This window comes from Heterocephalus glaber, unplaced genomic scaffold (assembly GCF_053883595.1).
Source record: "Heterocephalus glaber isolate CG9 unplaced genomic scaffold, H.glaber_assembly_v1.0 deba00001572, whole genome shotgun sequence".
Classification (NCBI taxonomy): domain Eukaryota; kingdom Metazoa; phylum Chordata; class Mammalia; order Rodentia; family Bathyergidae; genus Heterocephalus; species Heterocephalus glaber.
Genome location: NW_028258357.1, coordinates 7,097,996 through 7,114,178, shown reverse-complemented (window position 1 = coordinate 7,114,178; position 16,183 = coordinate 7,097,996). Strand labels below are relative to the sequence as shown.

The following is a 16,183-nucleotide window of genomic DNA, read 5'->3' as shown; positions in this document are numbered from 1 at the left end:
GTTTTTAATAGATTTTTTTAATTTACATGTTTGTCTTGTCCTTCACACCCTCCCCAACTCCTGCCACAGACACTAAATGGAGAAGCCTGCGAAAACCAGAATTTTGTGTTTCTTTTTACTGTGAACATTGATCACCTGTCACTGATATAGTATGTTAAGATGCTCAGTAACTGTGATAATGAGAGAAATAAATACAAGTTTGTGAAGATGTAGAATCTCTGAGTATCTAGGTTGATCAAAATGAACATACAGTTTTAATGGCAGAAGCTAATAGGTTAAGAGCCACATATTAGATACAAGAGAGTTTGGTGATCATTTAAAGGTAATATTTTATAGGTTGTGTGTAGGGGGGATGTGCATGTATGTTCTATATCTGGGAGAAATCTACCTAGTAAAATGCCAGATTGTGAATTTTAGGAGATACTGCATAAAGTTAATATTTCTGTGGTATTGGTCTGAATTATAGTTTAGCTTACCTTTGATGTGTCTTTTATTCAGTGTGAAAATGTGTCCTTAAAAGAACAAATTGATTCTATAAATAAAGAACTGGAGATTACCAAGGAAAAACTTCATACTATTGAACAAGCCTGGGAACAAGATACTAAATTAAGTAAGTATTATTACTCTCAAAGTATAAAATGATTAGGAACTAATAATGAATGTTTTTCCTTTAAAATTCTTTTTCTGTGCTAAATGAAAAGGCAGCGTTTAATTGAAAAAATAAACTTCTTTTACTAATAGGCAGTTAATGAATACTAGCCTGAACAAATCTCCATCAGAATTTGATTTTTAGTTCTTAGATATGTTCCCAATGAAATCATATACATTAAAATTTTATGACTAAGCATTAACTATTTTGAATCATTTACCAAGCAAGATTAGTGATAATTTTGAATAACCTGTATTTTAATAGTAACATTATGAGTTTTTTCTTGACTGTGATGTTATACTAGTTATATATCATTTGATATTTTTACATTAAAAGATCACCATAAAATACCAAAGAAAATTTTAAAAGAATATACTCCCCATAGTTGCACAACTATATATCACATTTTTTTGCTTAGATATTCTTACAGTTTATATTCTTTAAATTATAATAAACATTATTTTGAGCTGTATTCATGAGGTTTATATAAAATATTACCATGTTTTATTTATCATACTTATAAGTGAAAATATTCATGCAATATCCTACTGTTAGAGTGATTATAGTTAAATCATTAGCTTTTCTTATTTTTGCTATAGTTTATAGACCTGCATTCTACATCTTCATATATATTGAATGGAGATATTTCAGTCCCAGAAAATATTGAAATATTTGTGACTAATGATATTGAAATCTTTGGGCTCTTGCTAGGGTTTTCCACATCAGTTTTTCAAGTGGTTACCCTAGTTTACATCATTTTAATAATTTTATCTCACAGCATTGTGTTTTGTAAATGTTGGATCAATTTGCTGCTACGAATAAGGTGTTTTTGCTTGTTTCCTACCTTAGTACCCTAATGCTCTTTAGTGTTTCTCTTACTAAATGGAGCTGTTTTATTAAATTAGTGACTGATGGCTTTGGTTTAAAGAGGCCTAACATTGGTAAATTCAAGATAAGCTACTTTTAGAAATGTAAATTTTGGGCCAGGGATTTAAATCCTCAGTGGTGCCTCCATGTGCCTTACAAGCGCAAGGTCCTGAGTTCAATCCCTGGTACCAAAAGAAAAAAAAGTAAATTTTAATTTAATAAGATACTAACTATGAATCGACTTCTATGTACCCCTTACATGAGGAAGACATTTGAATGCAGATACGATGATCGAAAATATGGTGAATGTTTAAAATAATTTAAATTAAATTAATTTCAGTAAAAGACACATTGCCATTAATTTGTCTCAGAATTCTCCCCATCTTTGAACACTTATTCCATCTTTCATGCTGCTTTCCAAAGTAGTCCTCTTTTGTGTTTTTATAAGGTGGGATCAAATATATGGTTAATGCCACTGCTGAGTGCCATCCAGTAGAAAGTCAGGCTCATAAAAACAATTACAATGTGTCCTCATCCACTTTATTCACCAGATCTGTTACCATGCAACTTCTGGCACTTCTCCAAAGTCAAAATGACCATGAAATGTAAACTTTTTGAGTAGATTCAGGATATCAAGGCAGTCACTATAGTGCAAATAAAGAAACAAGAAAGAGGACTTCCAAAACTGTCTCAAAGGTGGCAAGAATGGCCAGGCATGGTGGTGCATGCCTGTAACTCCAGCACTTGGGAGGCTAAGGCAGGAGGATCATGGCAAGTTCAAGGCCAGTGTGTGCTACATAGTGTTGTAGTAAGGGTTAATACCAAGCTACTCAGGTGCACCAGTTAGATTGAAGCTCATTCTGTGACAAAAGTCACACTACACCACATGAAAATGAAAGTAGATAGCTTTATTACAAGGTTAAGCAATGGGAATATTAAAAAGAAAATATAACAGAAGTAATACATCATCAACTTGGGTAGTGCCTCAACACCCAAGGACAATTTGGGGAGTCCTGAAAGGGCAGTCAGTCGAGGTCTCACTGGGCAGAATTCCAGCATGCAGTTCTCCTAGTCTTCCAAGTCTGCTTTTTTCCTGCTAGCTTATGTATCATATTACACAAAGGTGGCCTCATGCAGATAAGGTGTATGTGTCTTAGAAGGAGACTGTTCTTGGATCTGGCTAGGAACCAGGGCAGAGTCCTTATACCAAATATTTCAGATTAAGGTGTTTATACCCTCAACAGTAGACTCTTGGAGGGTATCCAGTCCTCCTTGATACCATCATATACAGAGGTTACACTTTGGTCATGTGAATCTGAGTAACTTTTTCTATGCTTCCTTCACATAGTGAGTTCAAGTTCAGCCTGAACTACATAGTGAGACCCTGTCTCCAAAAAAAAAACAGTGGCAAGAATGATGAGACAAATGTATTTGAAACATGGTGGAGTATTTTGAGGGGAATTAATGGTGATGCATCTGTTATTATAATAATTTTTTAAAAAAAATTATATATGCACTGTATTTTCGATAATACCTTGTATAAGAGTTTTATATATAAGTTAAGTAGGTTCTGTGTGTTGTGTTTTATTCTCCCTTTAACTGCCAAATTTTTATAGAAATTCTTTAATTTTCTATTATCTAATCTCTTCTATACATGGCTTTATATCAATGAAGTAGATTTCTTATATTATTTTGTTTTTTTGTGATGCTAAGCCTTGTGCATCTTAGGCAAGTGCAGTACCACTGAGTTATATCCCCAGCTCCCAAAGTATGACTGAAAAGAATTCTTTACCTCTTACCCTCCCTTATCGGTTAGTTTAAGTGTCACTTCATCTCATTTACCACATCAGATGGCTAGTCTGCTACAGACTGTCACAAGTTTACCTTTATTTTTAGAGTTCAGCATGATATAAAATAGAGAAGTGGACATATGCCCTTTGTATATTTATTTTTAGTACAGATTTTTTTTCTTTTCTTTTTTTTTTGCGGTATCAGGGATTGAACTCAGGACCTTGCACTCACAAGGCAGGCGAGGCATCACTGAGCTAAATCCCAGGCCCCACAGATTTTTTTCTTTTATGATGGTGATTACTGGTTTACTGATTGAGTTTTTCTTCTGTAATGAAGTAATCCAAAGCTGTTTTCAGTGATCTGTTATTGTTGCTTTATCATTACTTGTATCAGCTATTCTAAAGTCACATATTTTGAAAATACATATCAGTCATAGTGAAGTACTTTTACAAGTGGAGACAGACATAAATTTTTTTATGGTTTTTCAAAAAATACTTATTACTTTGAGAAACTCACGTACAAAGCATGAAATTGGAAAAATAGAATGTGTTATTGTTGGCATTATAAAAGAACGCTTAAAAAGTGAGTCATGCTTAATTCTGTCAAGTAATTGGCCACCCTAAACATGAGTTTTAACTGACTCTCCAAAAAACAAAACACTATAAAACATTTTTTTCTGACATATGTCTACTATGCAAAACAAAAGTGAGTTTTTTCCTTCACCAAAAAAATAGATAACTAATGACACTTCTATGGAATGTTTTTTCATAGTAAATTGGGACTTACAGTTCTCTTATTTAATCAATTTTATATCCAAAGACCAGCCTTATAACTAACTTATGTGTAGCAACTAATAAAAGAATATAAAATAGTGGATATCAGATGTGTTCAAAGGCTAAAGAATGTCCATAGTTTGAGATCTCATTTGGTAAAATCTCTTAGATATATATCTTCATTTATCTGTCAGCTTATCTCACTAATATCTTAAAAATCAAATCATTGTATTTATATTCACAAAGTAGTACAGCTTTACTTTTTGATTCTCATAGTTTATCTTCTTTCTATAAAGTGTGTTTGTTTGCCATTTTTTGATTTTCTGTATGTGATGCTTTTTTATACCAAGACCTTTACATTGCTATTTCAGCAGTCCCATGTGGAATAAAGTAGTTCATTATTGTTGTTTGCTAAAGAACAAGTTCCCTAGACATTAAATATGATAGACATCAGATTTGCAGGAAATAACAAAGCTAAGAATAGAATCCAGGTCTGTCATAATTCAAAAAAATCATTATCTCATTACTATATTACTTTCTTATATGCAACATCTAAAATATCTAAAATATGAGATATAATTTTGATACAAACAGCAAGATTGACTTAAGTATTATTGCATATAGGAAATGAATCTAACATGGATAAGGCAAAGAAATCAATAACCAACAGTGACATTGTTTCTATTTCAAAAAAAATCACTATGTTGGAAATGAAGGAATTAAATGAAAGGCAGCGGGCTGAACATTGTCAAAAAATGTGTGAACACTTAAGGACTTCATTAAAGCAAATGGAAGAACGTAATTTTGAATTGGAAACCAAATTTGCTGAGGTTTGATATTAAATTTTTTATCATGCAACTAGAGGGTAAAGAATTTATGTAGCTATTGTTAAAAGGTTTGTATCTCTGAAGTAGCATATTAAAATAATGCTTGTGTTTTATGTAATGAATGAGATCTATTATGAAATCTGAATTGTTTAAAATAGTGCAGCTTTTTCTGGAGTCAGTTCTTTCTCATCAGTGTTACATTATTAATTTTAATGTACAAAAAGATGTTATCCAATTACAAACTGTCTTCCACCACCATCTCTTGATTTAACAAGTGTTTATTCAAGGCCTATTACATACATATCCTAATTAGGAGTGAAGACAATGGCAAGAAATAAAACATAATAATCTCTACTTTCAGAAACTTTACATTCTCATAGGAGATTTTTGAATTTTTTGAAGTGGTCAGAATCATTAAACTGGCAGTAATGCAGTCTGCAAATGTTCAACAACTGATGATTAAACAACACTGTTATAATGTTGCTTACTTTGAGAATTCACGTGTTTTCCAAAATATGTTATTTTTGTTCAGTTGAACTTAGTCACTGACTCTTTATTAATAAGCTTTTATTAACTGATTTAAATGTGTTTACAGATGTATAATTAAAGTAAAATATGAGCATGCTAAAGTCCAAGCAAAATAAGAATAACAAATCAGATATTATGACTTGGCTAATATAAAGTACTTTGAGAGGATTAAAATATAACCACATTTTCCATAATTTATTCCCAGTTCTTTCCTCTGTTTATTCTCTAGCTGGATTACAGAAAAGTAAATAGGGCTGTAGTACTCTTAAAAGCTGAATTATAAAAAAAAGCTCATGGAAAATTGATGTATCTTGGGGATAGCTCAGTGGTACAGCAGAGCCCTGGGTTCCATTCCCAACACAAAACAACAACTACAACAAAACCTCACAAACCTATATCTGAATATTTTTTATTACTTTTTCATAGCTTACCAAAATCAACTTGGATGCACAGAAGGTGGAACAAATGCTAAGGGATGAATTAGCTGACAGCGTGAGCAAGCCAGTGAGTGATGCTGATAGGCAACGAATTCTAGAATTAGAGAAGAGTGAAATGGAACTGAAAGTTGAAGTGTCAAAGTAAGTGTGTACTGACATCTTAGTCACTTCATTACAGGTGTCTTCTCTTACTTGTCTTTAAGAAATTTACAACTGAGAATGTGACCTGCACCTTTAATCTCATCATTCAAGGAGGCTGAGGCAGGAAGATTGCAAATTTGAACTCTCAAAATGTAAAAAAATATAAAAGGAGTGAGGATGTAGCTTTGGGATTAATCTCCAGTACCATTAAAAAATTAATTAAAAGGATAAGGGTTCATATTCATAGTAGTAGTTGTTCTTGGTTTCTTTTTATAAAAACTAATAATAACTGTTTTTTAAACATGATTAAATAAAAACATTGAAAAAATTATCTCTGAAAATCTCCATATTTTGGAGTACAGGAATACGAGTGAAAAAAGCACTGAATTTGGAAATTGTGGGGTCCACTTCTTCCGTCTACTGATTTTTTTTTTAGGGCAAGTAGAAGATGGAGGAGGAATGGTTCTCACTTTAAAAAGGAAATAACAGTACCTCTTCCATCTTTCATAAGATTACTATAAAAACATGAACAATTCAGATTTTGGTTTTATTTACATTATTATCTGCTATGGACTAGGCACTGTGCAAGATACTAAACATGGTAATTCATACGGTCATACTTAATGACCCTCAGGTAATGTTTTCACACTGGGAAACGAGCCAGCTAATTAGAACACAAGATGTGTGTCGAGTAAACACTATGAGCTGGGAAAGGAGGACCACACGTGTGATCCCAGCACTTAGGAGACTGAGGCAGAAGGGTGGCTGCGAGTTAGAGGCCAGCCTCGGCTACACAGCAAGACCCTATCTCAAAAAAATGTAAACACTGTGTGCCAAGTAGATCTTCCGTACTTGCTTTTGTAATTAGGTGCTACTTCAGGAGAAAAATATGAGTAGCGTTGAGTTAATCTGTCATGTACAAATAATTAGCAAAAAATATTTATATGGTTTCTCATAAAATTCTATAGCCATTCCTTTAGAGCCTTGAGGCACTGAAGAGCCTCAAGCCCAAGAGGCCTTGGCGACTATCAGTATTTGTCAACCCTTTTCTTTATGAGGATTCTTCATTTCATTCTTCCTCTCATGACCTCACCTTTTAAAATGATTATTGTTTATGAGTACATATTTACATTACATAATGAATACATTCATTTGGGTACTTGATACACATGCATGACACATCTTAATTCTTTATAGCCCCCTCATCCCTTGGTCCCCTTCCCATTTGCAAAAGGTCTATTTCCTTCTTTCCTGTTACTTTTATTTTGTGATTGTAGTAGGTGTATATTTTGTTGCTTTTCATGTTTTTGATAACTTATAAATTAAAAGCATTTAAAATATATGTTAACCCATTCAGGTTGTAACCTACTCTAGGAATTTTAAATTTCTATATTTTTAACCATGTATTAATATCCGATAACCCATTTAATACTTACCATTTTTGAAATAAATATCTTATTTAAAAAGTGTGAGATAAGGGTCCTGGTCCTATACATTTGTAACTGCTATAAAGTACAGTTTGAGATAATTATTTACAGTAGAACTTCTCAGAACATTTAACATGATGCCGTATTACATATGAATTTTCAAGGGGGAGGGATGTTGGAAATGGAGGATTTTTTTAATAACATACTTGTTAATATCTCATGGAACTAGGTTTTATGATATAGTTCAGGAAACTTCTGGATCCTTTGTAATTTATACAAAGAAAAGATGCTAGAATCTTATGGCTTTCCAGAAAAGAATATGTTAATTTGGGATTGTGATATTTACTTAGAAAATGTACTTAATCAAAACTGAAATACCTTATTGCTTCCTAGACTGAGAGAGATTTCTGATATTGCCAAAAGACAAGTTGAAATTTTGAATACACAGCAACAATCCAGGGAGAAGGAAGTAGAATCACTGAGAATGCAGCTGCTGGACTATCAGGTATATGCAGTAATGGTTTTCTGAATAGATTCTACTTATTTCCTAAATTCACAGTATATATTGGTGTAAAATTATAGTATTAATCAGAAGATGTGCCAACCAAAGTTGGAACCTGATTAAAAAACTCTAAAGTTTTAAATACCACTTAAAATCCAGAAAAGCATTTCACTGCCTACAGATGCATCATGTTGGCTGCTGCTGAAAGTGAAGACACTAAACAGGAGTAGTTAGTATGTCTTTAATAACATTGTTTCCTCTTATATGTATGTGTAGCTTTTCAAGTATGCTCACATTACAGATTTTTTTGGAGGATTAAAAAGTACACATACATTGTATCAATGTTATGATTTACTTGTGGAAATTTTTTCAAAAAGTAATATTCCAGCTATTATTTAGTTCAGTTTGGATTTTACGAGTATTTGATTTTAACGTTTTCTTAAATAATTCTTTGGTAATTATTTATATTAAAGCAAAGAGATTTTTGTAGGATTTCGTGTTCCATGTTTTAAAATTGTTTAATAAATTGTGATTTAAAATCCATGATTAGTTCCTTTGGAAAAACTTGAGACTTACTATAAATATGTACCTTTTGGTATTAGGCACAATCTGACGAAAAGGCACTGATTGCCAAGTTGCATCAGCACGTTGTCTCTCTTCAAGTTAGTGAGGCTGCTGCTCTTGGGAAGTTGGAGTCAGTAACATCCAAGCTACAGAAGGTCGAGGCCTACAATTTGCGCTTAGAGCAGAAACTTGACGAGAAAGAGCAGGCTCTCTATTACGCTCGTTCAGAGGGGAGAAACAAAGCAAAACATCTGCGCCAAACAATTCAGTCTCTGCGAAGACAGTTTAGTGGTGCTTTACCCTTGGCACAACAGGAGAAATTCTCTAAAACAATGATTCAACTGCAAAATGACAAGCTGAAGATAATGCAAGAAATGAAAAATTCTCAGCAAGAATATAGAAATATGCAGAACAAAACATTGGAATTGGAATTAAAGTTAAAGGGTCTAGAAGAGTTAACAAGCACGTTAAAGGACGCCAGGGGAGGGCAGAAGGTAAAAATTGATGTGAAGTTTAGTATTTGCAAACATACCCAGTAATTTTAAAGCTCTTAGTATGTGGCTGTTTGAAAAATGCTTAATATACAACCCAAATTGTAATGTAGTTCATTAATTTAGGTTTTATAATTAAGAGTTTTGGTTGTTTGAATGTGTATGATTAATAAAAGTAAAGTGAGTTTCTTAAAAGATCTCAGTAAAAATGCTCAGATTGTATAATAGCAAGTTTAAATACTAGAAAAGTAAAGATGTACATTAAATACTAATTATAATTATTCTTACATTTTTAATGGTTATCAGTTGATTTCTACTCTTTGCAACTATTACCTGTTTAAAATTATTTACCAGTCATAAACTCACAGTTATTTTTTAATATGACTTAGTTTTTACCCTCATGTGGAGGAAATTAAATGAAAAATAATCTTGCAACTAAATCCCATTCTCTGGGCTAGAGATATTTAGGATTTCCATTTCTGAAAGTAGTATTAATGTGTGTCTGACACGTTTACAGTAAGCACTCAATAAACAAATGATGGTAAATGAAAAAAATCAAAGTTAACATTAGAGATACTCATTTCAGTGAATAAATATTTTATTGTAATATACCACATATTCTCAGAATGTCTTTGGAAATCCTAAATAAACTTTGTCATACAACTTGAATGATGATACCTTTATACCTTATCTCTTTCAAAATGTCTACTAATTTTAATTAAAATCATTCTGATCAATGGAGAAATATTTACTTACGTAGTATTTATATTTATATATAATTGGTAAATCTTAGGTAATCAATTGGCATATGAAAATAGAAGAACTTCGTCTTCAAGAGCTTAAACTAAATCGAGAATTAGTCAGAGATAAAGAAGAAATAAAATATTTAAATAATATAATATCTGAATATGAACATACAATCAGCAACCTGGAAGAAGAAATTGTTCAACAGAACAAGGTTTTATTTTTATTTTTTTGCTAAGATTTTAAACATAAGAACATTGTATGAATAACTATATTATTATTCTTCTAATTGAATGTAGCTCTAATTATTAATAGTTTATTATTAAAATATTCCTAACAAACAACTTGCTTTTCACTTTTTATATTACTCTAAAAATACTCATTTATTTGTAACAGTAGGGTTAAAAGGAGTAATATGTAAGCAAATTTATTCAGAAAGTTAACTTTTATTTTGATATCAGTTATTTGACTTTCCACAGTTCCAAGTTTCTAAGTTCCTGGCTTTCACTGATGGAGTAGAATGCATTCTGGTGTAGAATACAGTGCATGATTTGGAGGCAGATGAAATTCATCAAGTCCATACTTGCCTCAGAGATTTTGTTTCCTCTGCTTAGATTTTTTTTATCCTAGATGCCTATGGTACTTAACACTTTCATTGCCTTAAGATCTTAGCTCAAATACCTTCCTTATTTTAGTGCAACCTTCCAGCCACCTGGTATAAGATGGTAATTCCACTACAGTCACACATTCTCTAAATAGGGATTACTTATTTTCATTTTTCTCCATAGTCCTTGTCATTCTGTCATATATTTGTTTGTTTCTGACTCTCTCTCCCTCACTAGAATATAATGCTGTGGTGACAGGGACATGGTTTTGTTCATTGCTGTATTCATACTGCTTAGAATAATGTTTGATTATGTCATTAGTTGTGTGTTGGATGCACAGATCAATGAATGGATAGATGAACAGATTGAAATCTTGACATCACATCTGCCAAGCTCTGTGATGTTAGGCAAGTTACTTCATTATCTGAATTTGTATTCTTTTTCATAAAATGAGTATGATAGCGACCTCAAAGGGTTGTTGTGCGGATTATATGAGAAAATGTATGTAAAGTGCCTATTATATGCCTCTGTGTGTGTGTGTCTGACACAAATTGTGTTTGTTCAGTTTCATGAAGAACGACAAATGGCCTGGGATCAAAGAGAAGTTGAGCTGGAACGTCAACTCGATATTTTTGAGCATCAGCAAAATGAAATAATAAATGCAGCACAAAAGGTATGAGAGACTGATCCTGTTTGCTATTGTGTAACATGGCCTGGAGCATTAACTGACAAATATTTTCTAAATCAGATGAAATTTAAATTGATTTTATATTCTTATGTTTAAAATATAAGTGAGGTTTAATTTATTTATTTATACATTTATTAATTAAATTTATTTATTAAATAAGTGAGGTTGATTAATTTATTTATACATTTGTATAAATTAATATTGTTTAGTCTCAATGCTGCAACTGCTGTTTTTAAAAACATGATATTTATTAATAGTTTGAGGAAGCTACAGGATCAATGCCAGACCCTAGTCTGCCCCTTCCAAATCAGCTGGAGATTGCTCTAAGAAAACTCAAGGAGAATATTCGAGTCATCCTAGAAACACAGGCAACTTGCAAAGCACTAGAAGAGGTAACCAGCAGAATTTGTAGTTTGATTAGTGTATTATTGGGTATGTCCTGGGGATTTTCTAAATAATATTTATTGATGAAACATAAGATGATGAATTTGTTGCTGATTCCACTGTCTCTGTTAGCCTTTAAGGCTTCCAATAGCCAACAATCAACAGCAGATGTAGTTAATTTCAATTCACTATTCATTTAATTACTACTTGTCACTTTTAGGCACATTGATCAGTAAAAACGAGCATCAAAGAAAATTTTTTAAAAAGCATTCATAGCTTTATGTGCAATAATGTACTTACATGATGTTTTCATCCTTACGCTTTATTTTGAAGTACCTATTGTATACCCTGTGAATCAGTTTTACTCCAATCCTTTTATGATTTGGGATCATAAGTGAAGGTAAACTAGAAATTACTTATTTAGTCTAGGTATTAGATTTGATTACTATATGATCAAATCAATATTATTAGAAAATAATATAAACTAAATATTATTTTAGTTTTCAACTGAGCATATTACCTATAAATTAATGTAGACAACAATTTCTCATGTAAAATTATGTATTCTTTATAAATTCAGGAAACCAATTTTCTTCAATAGTCAGATTTGTCATTTATATGAATTGCCACTGAGTCACTTGAGTAAAATATCTGCCTTCATACCAGTGAAGAGTAAAAATATATTTCCTGCTTTGTTTTAATGAACTGCAGTTTTTGATTGCAGTTATATATTGACTTGAGCTACTAAAATTCCAGTTTTATCCTCAGCAGACTTTTATGGAGTCTTAGTGCTTTGATCGTCTGTAGATCAAAATAAAAGGAATGATTTATTACATTTTCATTCTGAGTCTAGTACCAGCACTCATTGCTGCCTCTAAACTAATAAAGTGCCCCAATTGAATTTTATTTTTATCCTAACAATGAAGTTTTGACATGTGATAATCTTACAGATAAAATATGCCTGCAAATAACAGTGCTATCATGTAAAAATAAATTCTAATCTTATTGTCAGATGGTGATTAGAAATCTGTGAAAAATAAAACTTTTTGCTTATATCTAAAATTCAGATGAATCATTTTAAAGAAAAAAGTAAGCTTTCATTATTTGTTGTGATTTAACTGCAGAAGCTAAAAGAAAAAGAATCTGCTTTACGGTTAGCAGAGCAAAATATTCTGTCAAGAGACAAAGTAATCAGTGAACTGAGACTTCGATTGCCTGCTGCTACAGAACGAGAAAAACTTATAGCTGAACTAGGCAGAAAAGAGGTGGAACCAACATCTCATCATGCAATTAAAATTGCTCATCAAACCATTGCAAACATGCAAGCAAGGTTAAATCAAAAGGAAGAGGTATTAAAGAAATACCAGCATCTTCTAGAAAAAGCCAGAGAGGTATTTCATCATATTTTTTGTGCCATTTAATTTTTTTTCAGTCAAATGCCAAATCTTACTTTGTCCTTAAAGTGATAGTTTATTTCTTGCTGTCATATGATTCCATTTAGAAATTGTTACTTTCACATGATTGGATTACTGATCTGTCAGTAAAACTGGCAGTTTGTATATGTGTATCTGTATCTCAGGGATTAACCAAACCAGAAACAGCTGACTGTCATGGTGAAACCTTAAGATTTAAAAAAAAATACCAATTCATAAGTAAGAATTGAGGCAGTAAGTAGTGTGAAATCTACCACAGTAGCAATCAGTGGAAATCAGATTGGCTAGAGCTAGAGGTAGGGGAGAGACCATAACATTGAAAAAATTTTCTAGAAACAAGTTAAAAGATGATACATACATGTTATTCTTATTCTAATGTTAAGGATAAATTATTAAAAGTTGAGGTTGTGAACATGATTCATTAGGGGAGATATCTGAATATATACATGAAGATAGTGTTCTTTTGCTATCTCAGAGATTGTAGAATACTAAAAATAATAAAATGTTTAAGATTTTCAGAGTATAATTAACTTGAATCACAATTGAAAATATAGGTTTGATTTTTGCTAAAACAGGAGCAAAGAGAAATTGTTAAGAAGCATGAGGAAGATCTTCATATTCTTCATCATAAATTAGAACTACAGGCTGACAGTTCACTCAGTAAATTCAAACAAACAGCTTGGGTAAGATTCTAGATCTTTGTTCTATTTTTCATTGATTTTTAAAAATCCTATTGTTTAAAATTTGTATCTTGTCATTTTTTCAAAGTAGAAGTTGTCCCACTTTTTTATTGCCAAAATAACCTGAAAATGTGTTTTCAGCTCTGTTCATTTAAACCCAAACCCTTCAGTAACTTAGCACTACTCACAAAATCATGGTCCTTTCACCATGAACACAGTTTCCTATGATCTAACCTTAGTCTTTCTTTCCAAACTCTACTCATTAAAAGCTTATGACTAAACTTATGCTTCCCACTTTGTGAGCTCATACTTGCTTCTTTAAATCATTCTGTTCTCTGTGTGTAAAATGACCTGTCTTTCATCTAATATGGAACCTGGGAATCCTTGAGCCTTACCTCATTAGTTTAGTCAACATTTATTGGTGTGCACTACATGTAGACACTTTGCTGAATGCTAGGAATGGAAAAGAGTACAACCTTTATTTCTTGTCTTCTTTAAGGCTTCATTGCCTATTAAATTATTAAATTTTAGATTTTGTATTTAGGTCATTTGAAGAATTAGATTAAAATTATGGAATAAGTAATGCCATTGAATTATACATGTCCATGGCTAATATGTTCATATTTCATAGGATTTAATAAAACAATCTCCTACTCCAGTTCCAACCAACAAGCACTTTATTCGTCTAGCTGAGATGGAACAGACAGTTGCAGAACAAGATCACTCTCTTTCTGAACTTTTAAGCAAACTAAAGAAAGTATCACAAGAGTTAGAGAGACAAAAAGAAATCACGGAATTAAAAATCAAAGAATTTGAAAATATGAAATTACGGTAAGGCTTAGAAATGAACTTAAAATAAGCAAATGGTAATTATGACATAATGAAAATAAATATATTTGCTTTGTCAGATGTTGATATATATTATCTCATTTTATTCTCAGGACTGCTTACAATATGTCATTTTCCCCATTTCTCAGATAGGAAACAAGACCTCTGGGAGGCTCAGTAACATGCCTGGGAGGACATGGGAATGCCACAGTTTGAAACTAGTCAGTCTGACTCAAAAGCCAATAGAGATTCTTCCCCAGAATCTTCTTTTTAACATCTTTGAGTGTCAGCTTCATCCTTTGGCAATGGTAGTACTTAAGCCTGGCCCATTCAGAGTGGTTAAATGAAGACCTGATGGAACTGTATATGAAAGTCACCTGAAAATTATAAAATTACATACAAGTACTAAACCTTTGCTTGTGTACCTGGGTGTATGTGGCACAAAATAGAGGCTGAATAAATGATTGTTAAATGAAGAAGTAATTTATTTTATTAATTACACTGACAAGAGTGTTCACAACATTTTCTATATTAGAGATTCTAAAGATTTTTCTGCAAATTTATCACAATATACATTTTAAACCTAAAATAGGTTTATAATTATCCAGTTTTTCTAATCATTATAGAACTATCTTTCAGTTATTTAAAAAAAGTGAGAAAGTTGCTGTCCTTAATGCAGAATTCCATTCCAGCATTGAAGCCCTTATTAGACCTTTTGATTATTTTCTCACATATTCAATATGCCTCTGATAAAATTAACATGAATTTTTTATTATTTAAGTAATTGCCATTTTTTTCTCTAAATGAGATTTAGTAACAGCATATGGTATTTTTTAATCTGTTTTTCTCATTGTGTTAAAAATTTTCTACATGAGAGATTATTTTTCATGTAGTAAATTTATGTTCTGTTTTGGAGTACTTAATGCTTTTAATTCCTGAATGTAAAAAATTTTCTGTATAGAGTGTTTTTGCCATATGGAATATTTCAAATAGCCATTTTATGACTTTATAAAATATTTAAGTATTAATCTCATCAACCAATTAATTAAATACATATATTTTTTATATCAGGCTCCAAGAAAACCATGCAGGTGAAGTGAAAAAAATGAAAACAGAAGTAGAAGATTTAAGATGCCTTCTAGCCCAGTCACAAAAGGAATCACAGAGTTTAAAGTCTGAACTTCAGGCTCAAAAAGAAGCAAATTCAAGAGCTCCAACAACTACAATGAGAAATCTAGTAGATCGGCTAAAGAGCCAGTTGGCCTTGAAAGAGAAACAACAAAAAGTAAATACAGAAAATTATTAACATTTAGTAAAAATAAGTGGTAGAGAAGATTTGTAAATGGGTTAGATGTGATAGTATAAATGTTTGTGTTAAAGTAAAAGTATAAGCTTCATCTCATGCTGTTAAATAGGACAGATATTTCAAGATAATTCTTAGACTTTTTCAGTGTTATTTTTAAATGTGAGTATAGTTTAGTTTACCTTTTTTATGTTGTCATCAGCAATTTATGGATTATTTTTTCCTTTTCTACTGGGGTTTTTTTTGCGGCTTGAGGCTAGTTCAAAAAATTCAGCAGATTTCAGTGACTTGGAGGGGACTAAAAAGGAAATGTGATAGAGGGAGATATTAAAGAAGATTGCAGAGATAGATTTGTGAAGGAGTTGGTCAGTTCATTCACTTTTTCTGTCATTAATGTGAGATTTGATATACTGAAACTGTTTGAAGGTACTGCTTTTTTTATTAGCTCACGAAATTTATTGGCAGGTTTTAAGCCTTTCCTGCCCATTTTTTCTAAGTTTATCTACCTAAATTAATTTTAC

At 31.8% G+C, this 16,183-nt stretch overlaps 2 protein-coding genes across 5 annotated transcripts in view; one reads left to right on the top strand and one right to left on the bottom strand.

The window, feature by feature from the left end:
- Rlig1 (RNA 5'-phosphate and 3'-OH ligase 1) overlaps positions 1-16,183 on the bottom strand; it is a 66,217-nt gene that overhangs the window by 8,731 nt on the left and 41,303 nt on the right. The gene's annotated exons all lie outside the window — the stretch shown is intronic.
- Cep290 (centrosomal protein 290) overlaps positions 1-16,183 on the top strand; it is an 84,260-nt gene that overhangs the window by 39,469 nt on the left and 28,608 nt on the right. For all 4 annotated transcript variants that reach the window (XR_002390147.2, XM_013066571.3, XM_087192573.1 and 1 more), the window contains 12 exons: positions 499-610; positions 4,705-4,910; positions 5,862-6,013; positions 7,834-7,945; positions 8,545-9,000; positions 9,791-9,955; positions 10,912-11,019; positions 11,292-11,426; positions 12,543-12,809; positions 13,427-13,534; positions 14,163-14,362; positions 15,431-15,644. Coding sequence is in view for 3 of the 4 variants with exons in the window: in XM_013066571.3 (XP_012922025.2) it covers positions 499-610; positions 4,705-4,910; positions 5,862-6,013; positions 7,834-7,945; positions 8,545-9,000; positions 9,791-9,955; positions 10,912-11,019; positions 11,292-11,426; positions 12,543-12,809; positions 13,427-13,534; positions 14,163-14,362; positions 15,431-15,644 (2,235 nt within the window). In the remaining variant the exon portion in view is untranslated. The remainder of the gene's footprint in view (positions 1-498; positions 611-4,704; positions 4,911-5,861; positions 6,014-7,833; positions 7,946-8,544; positions 9,001-9,790; positions 9,956-10,911; positions 11,020-11,291; positions 11,427-12,542; positions 12,810-13,426; positions 13,535-14,162; positions 14,363-15,430; positions 15,645-16,183) is intronic.